The sequence below is a fragment of the Gobio gobio genome (genome assembly GCF_949357685.1).
Source record: "Gobio gobio genome assembly, chromosome: 11".
Lineage (NCBI taxonomy): Eukaryota > Metazoa > Chordata > Actinopteri > Cypriniformes > Gobionidae > Gobio > Gobio gobio.
The window spans coordinates 45,209,713-45,218,579 of NC_137104.1; the positions used below are offsets into that span (position 1 = coordinate 45,209,713).

At 43.8% G+C, this 8,867-nt stretch overlaps 1 protein-coding gene across 3 annotated transcripts; it reads right to left on the reverse strand.

Annotated features, from left to right (window-relative positions):
* Positions 1–359: 359 nt before the first annotated feature.
* Positions 360–8,629, reverse strand: LOC307134100 (zinc finger protein 646). 3 transcript variants are annotated; one of them, XM_079829587.1, is made up of 4 exons: positions 5,993–8,629; positions 4,459–5,610; positions 4,287–4,383; positions 360–3,219 (listed from the first exon to the last, which is right to left on the reverse strand). In XM_079829587.1, exons 1-3 carry the CDS (start codon positions 8,497–8,499, stop codon positions 4,305–4,307), a joined length of 3,738 nt encoding a protein of 1,245 aa, XP_079685713.1. In that variant the 5' UTR covers positions 8,500–8,629; the 3' UTR covers positions 360–3,219; positions 4,287–4,304. The 3 variants fall into 3 exon arrangements, with proteins under 3 accessions (XP_079685713.1, XP_079685712.1, XP_079685714.1); XM_079829588.1 differs by having other exon boundaries at positions 3,086–3,220; positions 4,290–4,383; XM_079829586.1 differs by lacking the exon at positions 4,287–4,383 and having other exon boundaries at positions 366–3,219.
* Positions 8,630–8,867: the final 238 nt, after the last annotated feature.

Below are 8,867 nucleotides of genomic sequence, written 5' to 3' on the forward strand. Positions count from 1 at the left end.
CCCATGAATGGAAACATCCATAATAAACAGATTTCAATAAAGACACCATGACATTGAAACCAAATGGTGGATGGTGACTTTCAGAACGGCAACCATGAGTGACACACTTTAAAATCACACATAAATTTGAGGTGAATGTTACATACATTTTCCAGCTATTTATTTGTATTATTTGAGAGCATCGAGGTTATAATTCAAACATGTTCTTTTAGGAAATTAATTATCAAAATGTAGTTTTTAAAAAAGTATACAGTCACATATATATACGTATGTGTGCGAGTGTGCTATATCTATATATATATATATATATATATATATATATATATATATATATATATATATATATATATATATTTATTATGTATATGTATATATATACACACACAAGGAAAAAAATATTAAAACTTGTATCATTTATATTTGGAATCAAAGTAGCAACTGTGCACCGGGGAAGAATTTCCTTTTATCCAATTGTGTAAAATTTGCAAGGGCATAGGTACGTAAATATATAGTCTTCCCATGCTCTGATCACAGCGCACATCGACTTAGCACCGGTGCTCCCAGGTAATATAGGTTGAAAACAAGCTCAAAATAGTCAAATGCAATTAAATAAGAAAAAGCCCAAAACAAATAAATACATGGGTTACATAAAGGTGTAACTGATGAGTTAAATTAAGATTGCCTTGCTGATTGTAATGATCACAAAATCATTCCTTAACGTGTGAGCTTAAAGAGTGAAACAGGCACATCCAATCTTGACATGAGCATGTGTGGGGGGTGGGGGGGGCAATAATAATAATACAGTGATATGTTTACACGTTGTACTGCAAACAAAACACACATTATTACAGTTCCCTGTTTATTGCACAAGGGACAGAAATGTTCGTTTAAAAGCATAACAAATAATGGCAACAAAATAGGAGATTACGGTCACTATAACAAGTGTTCTTTAGGAGTCCTGCCATTCCTGACTCCGTGTCCAATAGCCTCTGGATAATGGAGCGGTTGAAACAAGAAATCCTAAAACTGGGAGTTCTAAAACTAGCGTTTTCAGTTACAAGTGTTAATATAAATAAAATGCATACTACAGTGATCTTTTATAAAAGTTTTCCTGTAAATAATACAGTCAGAGGTACAATACAATACAAGGTAAAACCAAATGCCATTACAAGCCTATCAATATACATTTTTCCCCCCTTTCGCTTTTCTCCTTTTTTTTTCTTAGCACAACCTATCGTTTCTATACACTAGCAAGTTAGTCGCGGTTTTAAAATATGGGTTCTGAGCAACATCATAAAATGAAAGGGAGAACAAACGAATGATGCCACTAAGAAATGAACCCAATAAGCGCAATGCTGTCAATCTGCTGAATAATAATGTTTGAAGCTCATCTTCGTGCTGCAAGGAACACACAAGTTAGAAAAGTTAGAACATCAAAAGAAATGGGGAGGAATACAAAAAAAACGTTGACAGTCCTACACAACACAGAAATGTGTCGCCTCCAAAAACTGAAGACATTTCAATTACGCTCTATACACTGTTAAACATGGTTACTTCTACTTGTTAAACATACAAGTTGCTCGACGTGTCTCGGAATTCATCAGACAGTCAACATGTTTTCTTTGTATTGTCTAGGATTGAAATTTGTGAATGCTTCCAAGGCAGTCATCAAAGGGGTGGCTGGGCATGGGATGAAATGTATGTTTTTCATATGCTCGTTTCTTGTGGCATCACCCTGAACATAGGGATGCACGTCCATTTTTAACCTAATGTGGCTACAGTTTAACCTTCCCATTGTGACATCACAAAAACAATACTGATGTAACAGTACCATAGTGGGAAATGTGCCGCTTTATACACAACATATATGGAAACGTCTCGTCCGAAAGCAATTCCGTTTTCAAGAATTAAAACAAGACGCCAGCTTGTTTGCACTTCTTCAAAGGCTGGTATCAGAAATGAAGGCAGTGGCCCTCAATGTCCCCCACCCCCAAGGGGAACTATGAAAATGCAAATAAGGTCACCTGTGGTGTTTAGGATGAGGGTAAGGGTGGGGAAAATGTCACTATGACCTAAAACTAACAGTCATTGTTTAATCCACTGTGTCAGGGTACATGCAGGGACAGTTCTGATAACCTAAACAACAACCTGTTCAACAAAAGCCTCACGGCCACACCTCAAGCACTGGATATGAAGGTGAGTGAGGGGGGAAAAGGGGGTTTTGGCACCTCCAAAAGCCTTGGCATGGATCTCTGCAAGTTCTGCTTCCCAAATTTAACCCACTATAAAAAGGGCCCCGAGGGCATACCCAAAAAGTTGGTGGTACCCATGTTCAGACCTGTAGGAGGCGCAGAACTGTTCCAGTGGATCTTCTGATGGTGTCTTAAGTTGGATTTGCTGGAGAAGCGCTTATCACACTGCTGACACGAGAAAGGCTTCTCTTTGGTGTGGATGCGGCGATGACAGATGAGCTGGGTGGAGACACGGAAAGCCTTGCCGCAATCCGGGCACTGGTAACGCTTGGGTTCTGTGTGGATGCGTCTGTGGTTTTTGAGTGCCATCAGGTTGGAGAACTCCTTCTGACAGGAGTTGCAGAAATAGGTGCCCATCTTGTGGCTGTTCTTGTGATTCAGGAGTGAGCTGGCGTGCCGGTAACCACGGCCGCACTGATCACAGACATGCGACTTGCACCCCGCCTCATTGCGACTCTGCTGTAACTGCTGTTGTTGTTGCCCAGATGAGCTGCTGCCACTGGGGCCATGGTGTGATGGGTTAAGCTTTGGGAGCCCATTAGGATCCAATCCCTGGGCCTGCATCAGCGTAAGGTCAAGCCCAGAGCCCCAACCCAAATTAGAGCCACTGGACGAAACCTCAGGCTGTTGCGACATTTTTGGGGCACGGCCATGTTGCATTTCCAAGTGGAGCCGGAAGCTAGCCTGGGTAGGGAAGCTCCGCTGGCACAGAGTGCAGGCAAACTCCCGCTCCTTTTGGTGCACACGCCGGTGATTTTGTAGCTGGGAAGAGACGCGGAAAGCCTTTCCGCATTCTGGACAGTGATGCCGTCGAGTTTCGGAATGAATGCGACGGTGGTTCTTGAGTGCGAGCAGATTGGAGTAGGTCTTGAGGCACACAGCGCAGTGGTAGATGCCGACGGTGTGGGTGTTTTTGTGATTAAGGAGCGAGCTGGCATGCCGGTAAGAACGGCCACACTGGTCACATCTGTGAAGAAAGAACCAGAGGAGAAAGTAAATCTCACCTGCTCATTGTCCTTTTAACCCCTCTATAGTTAGTAACCTAGATTAGTCTGAAAGTAACCTGGACGGTAGGTTGTTGACTTCTATGATAACAGCATTGACGGATACACAAGTACAGGTATATGATCTTGAATCCAGCTGCCAAAACTCAAAAAAAACTGTCCCAGCTTGGACAGGGTAACTTGAATAGCACTGCCTTTTAAAGCATTTCATTAATTCAATATGAATGATAAAAGTATCAACCAATTGTGTTTGGTGTTGAAATGAAGTCAGTGGTATAATAATATCACTTGTATATATAATTTGTTGTGGTAATATATGAACTGTAGATGTAATTTTGTCTAATCATCACAAAATAAATGATAAAAATACTGCAAATCACTGTTTTCAAACTCATAGTATTCATACTTAAAGATTTGATGGTTTAAAATGGTAATAATGTTACCAAGTATAGAATGACTACACACAGGAAGCCTTCACATAATTGTACAGGCAATAAGGTTTTGGAACTTGTTCCCCCAAACACTAAGCACATGTGGTGAATGTATATGAATTTTTGTTCTGATCATGTATGTAATTTGTTAGTATGGAAGTTCTTTGTTAGTATGTTGACACATTTAAAAAAAAATGTTTCTTCCTTTTTTTCCCCTTTTATTGTATTGACAGCAAATTTTTATGTTTCACCACAATAGCGAACAAAGCTATATTTATAGTGTTTAAGAAACCTGCATTTAATTAATGGATGTTGGCCTAGATGAGTATTTATTCCTGGAAACACTACAGCGGATATAAAATGGTCAGTATGAATACTTAAGACAACTGAATGTTCAAATGGTAACAACAGTAAACTACACCATACATTCTAGAATATTATCAATAAGATAACTTAATAAAAGGAGGGAATAGATGATTTGGCTATATTTAGTACAATACACACACATCTACCTAGTAAGTACATCAAAATGTCCCCATTATATCAAGACATCCTTACAATCTAGAGCATATTGCTAACTGAAAGCAAAGGGGGGTAACTTATCTGGTCTCCACTAATCATACTGTCCAAACTTCAGAAAAATCCGAATTCCGGCACGCGTATGGTCCCGAGGAAGCCGGATTGGAGATCATATACCTGTAATAGACATGTAGAAACCTGTGATCTTTACTAGTTCACTTCAAAAAACACGAACAACAGACGTAAACTCACGTGAACCGGTATTCCTCTCCCTCTCTTGTGCTTGAAGTGGCCTTCCTCACGCCCTCCTTGCCTACCTGGTTGTCCCCGCAGCGGTGCCTGGCCAGCCCAGAACGACCCTGGAAGCTCTTCCCGCAGGTGGGGCAGCCAAAACGGGTGTGGCCTTCCTCATGGACTCTCTGGTGGTTCCGAAGGAAGCGTGCCAGCCGGAAAGCCTTGCCACAGGTCGAGCAGATATGTCGCTTCTTCTGCGTGTGGATACGCATGTGGTTTCGCAGGGCCATATAGTTGGAGTACGGCTTGTCACAATATGAGCAGCTGAAGTTGCCAATTTTGTGGGTGTTTTTGTGGTTGAGCAGGCTGCTAGCATGCTTGTAAGAGCAGCCACAAAGGTCACAGGCAAAAGGGCGTTCTTCGCGCTCTGGAGACCCCAGATCACCCGCCTCCATGCTCATATTAGAGCTGTTGAGAGAGGCAGAGGAAGAGGGAAGCTGGGCACTGCAGTTATGCGAGGCCAGATCTGTGGTTGTAGTAAAGACTTGAGAGCACCCATCGCATTCATATTCGTTTGGAGGAGGAGCAGTCTGCACGCTGGGACCAGGAAGGGGACCAGGAATATCTTTGCAGAGCTGGTTGCTGGTGTGTGTTTCAAGCTGCCTCTGGTTTCTGAAGCCCCTACCACAGTCAGAGCAGGTAAATTTTTTCAGAGCGAAATGCATTCGGAGGTGGTTCTTCATTGCCAGTCGATTTGGATAAGTGGAGTTGCACACGTTGCAGTGGTATTCGCCAATCTTATGCAAGTTCTTATGATTGGCCAGACTGCCAGCATGACGGTAAGTACGTCCGCACTGATCGCAAGCAAAGGGGCGGCGGCCGCTGCCATCATCCACTTGCTGGGCCCTAGCCCCCGCATACGGTTTCTTGAAACCTTGAGGTTGACCATAATTGGTGTTCACAGGAGGATTCTGAATTTTGGGATCACCCATCCTCATAGCTTGAAGCTGTGATGGGCCTCCCTCATAGCGGGCACCATTGGGATGAGACATGCTTTGAACACGTTGGTCTTGATCTCCAGTCTTCGCTCTGTGCTCCTCGTGCAGCCGTAGATGATTTATCAACTGCTTCTGAATTTTGAAGGCTTTCCCACACTCCTCACACTTGTGCCTGTGAAGACAAAACACACAAAAACAGACAGATAAGAAAGCAGTGTTAAAATGCACTTTCAAGAAAATGAAAGAAATAGAAAGAGGGAAGGTCCCCTTACAAATACAAAGATGACTACACAATGCTCAAATGGGGTACAGACATTATGAAATTCAGACTCAACTGCGTGTATGTGTGTGTACATCAGTATGAGTTATGTTGCCCTGGGAAAATCACCAAAGCACACTGCCTTGACACTCTAAATTTCATTAAAATCTATTCATTCATTGATGACCTGGGTAATCACATGAGTGGGGAACTCATGATAATACATAAGCATTCAAAGTATGCAAAGAGAACTAAACAGTTAGAATATAATAGGGCACATGCAATGCTGGCTAACCTCTTTAAGTCAAAATGAGTCCTCTGGTGGTTCTTGAGAGCCAGTAGGTTGTAGTAGCGTTTTTGGCAGACAAGGCAGCGGAAGACCCCAGTCTTGTGAGATTTCTTATGGTTGAGCAGGGAGCAGGGGTGTCTGTAACCCCTTCCACACTGGTCGCACCTGTGGGGTCGATCATCAGAGCCTGGCATCTGCTGAAGGTTTACGCCAGGGCCACCGCTGCCACTGGTACCAGCGCCACCCGTCATCCCTTTAGCTCCATTCATACCCTTGTTCAATGCCCCTGCTCTCGCCTTGCCTGGACACAGGTGAGTGATCAGCTGATGGCGATCTGCAAAGAACATGCCACAGTCAACGCAAATGTGGTTCCTTCCTTCCATTTTGCCATTAGAATTAGAGCTAGTGCCTCCCAAGCCATGTGTAGATCCATCTGGCCGGGGAGGTCCATGGGCTAGCTGGTGGTTAAGCAAGTCCTGCTTTCTGCTGAAGCTCTGTCCACAGGTGCTACAGATCAAAAGACTGGTTGTATTACCCTCTTGTCGCCTCCTCCACTCTTGCTCACCAATTGGAGAGAGGGCGGAGGAGGGTCCTGCCCCCTGGTTAACCCCATGGCTTCGTAAGTGGCTACGAAGTGCCCTTAGGCTGGCATAATGGTTTCCACAGACTGTGCACTGATAAACCTCTCCATCATCCTCATCTTTGTTATCCATTCTCTTATTGTTGCTTTGGGAGTTGACTTGAGGTGCTCCAAACGGCATCTGGTTGTGACCACGTCTCTGACGAGTACTTTCTTTAAGGTTGCCACTTCCTGGCAGGGAGGCACCACTAGGACTATGGAAGCTTAGGTTAGCCAAGTAACCATTGGTCATACCGCTTTGGTTGACACTATCTGGTTGACGATGGTTTTGTGGAAGAGGGGAGTGACCAGAACTGCTTTGAGCGAGAGAGCCGTCAAATCGGTCATGGAATTCCAGGGAATCCAGGCCACTGTTATGGGAACCGTCTGGGACAAAGTGTGCTGCATCACCAAGATTACCAGGCAGTGAAATTGGGGTTGCTGCACCACTCTCCTGGTCCTGAGAATGTACAAAGCCTTGTTGAGAGTCTAGCCCTGTCAGTGGCTCAGAGGAAAGCCAATCTCCCTCTGCACCCATCGATTGTGAATTTGGCCGAGTTTTGTGACTACGGAGGTGACTATGAAGGGCTGCTAAGTGTGGATACTGCTTACAGCAAACAGTGCACTGATAATGACCAGTTTGATGGGAGCGTTTATGATTAACTAGACTCCCAGCATGTCGATAGCTTTTCCCGCACTCTTGGCACTTAAATCTGCGTTCAGCATCATCAATTGTAGACTCTCCCTGAGACCTTGTCTGACCACTGGATGATATTGATGGTTGAGAGTTTGAAGCCAGTCCATTAGAATTTAAAATAGCAGGACTACCTTGAGCGTGGGTTGTGGTATGAGGGTCATGGGTAAGATAATGAATTTTGAGACTCTCCAAGTCAGGATGTCCCACTCCACAATATGCACAGGTATATATGGGATTATTAGCAGGAGGGCCTAGCATTGGGTCATAACGTTTGTCGGGTAATGGAGGCAGTGGAAGAGAGTCACCTAGTGCAGGTGTATAAGGATTGACAGCTGAGGACCGAACAGAACTAAGATTATGAGGCACTATCCCTTGGAAACTACGTGTTAGCCCCAACGAAGATGATGCAGCATTATGTAACAAAAGGTGCTCTTGAAAGTCATTTTTATTAGGCAAAACCACTTGACAAAGATGGCAAAAGCTGGGTGCCATGTCATCATTCTGGAGGCCAAGAGGGCGAGGGTCAGATTGTGCTTCAGACACAAGAGCTCCCATGGACATTCCAGGGGGCTTAAATTTTGAATGAGTGCGTTCGTGAGCATTAAGAGCTGCAAGATTACTGAACTGTTTGTAACAGACATTGCACTTATACATGCCCTCTTGGTGAGACTTCTTATGGTTAACCAAGCTGCCATGATGACGATATGTCCTTTCACATTGGTCACATTTAAATGGTCTGTCCCAGGCATCTTCAGATCCTGGAGATTTCTGTTTGTCATGGTCATGGCCAGGCATTATTCCACTGTTGTTTATGTGACTCCTGAAAGCTGCTTCAGACAGATCTTGTGCTAGATTATAATCCCTGTCTTCATCACCATTGTCATCGTTCTCCTCTTCTGCATGGCCACTTGGAGACAGGGTGTGGACGCGGAGGTGGTTTTTTAGCGCCATTGCATTGGGCAACGTTCTGGTGCAGACCGGGCACTGGAAGGAGCCCATCTCGTGAGTTTTTTTGTGAGAAGCCAAGCTACTGGCATGCTTAAAAATGCGTCCACACTGCTCACATTCAAATCTGCCATTGTCTTCTTGATGATAGTGTGCTTTCATGTGCTCCAGTAGGCTAGGTGTACTTGGGCAAATGATGTCGCATTCTTTGCAAGGGAAACCCTTGGCACGATTCATATCATGCATAGCCATGATGAGAAAATTGAAATGGAAGGGGGAAATGTCCACATAAAATGATCCTCGAACAAAGAAGAAAAGGGGGCAATGTGTGATGTTCAGCTCTCTGCTTCTGTAGTATCAGCCATTTTACCTGGGTGACAGATATTCTCTCCAATCAGCCTTTCAATTCCACTCGATCGCAGCAGTTCAGAGAGGGTCTGGACAGTTGTGGGGCATCAGAGGAAAGCTGAGAAGATACAAATAGAAACGACATTAATTTTTATTATATTCACCATTTTATGTAGTGGTGAAAAAAATACACTTCAATGACAGAATCATTTTAGAAATCGAAATGCTAGATTAAAACCTTAAAAATAAATGCATAGCAAGCAAAACAGCAT

Excerpts from the sequence above, each read along its gene's own strand:
- LOC307134100 (XM_079829586.1), bottom strand. The coding sequence starts at position 8,499 with ATGGCTATGCATGATATGAATCGTGCCAAGGGTTTCCCTTGCAAAGAA. Across the intron at positions 5,611-5,992 it reads ACTCATTTTGACTTAAAGAG|GCACAAGTGTGAGGAGTGTG; the intron begins GTTAGCCAGCAT and ends TTGTCTTCACAG. Across the intron at positions 3,220-4,458 it reads GGAGAGGAATACCGGTTCAC|ATGTGACCAGTGTGGCCGTT; the intron begins GTGAGTTTACGT and ends CTTTCTTCACAG.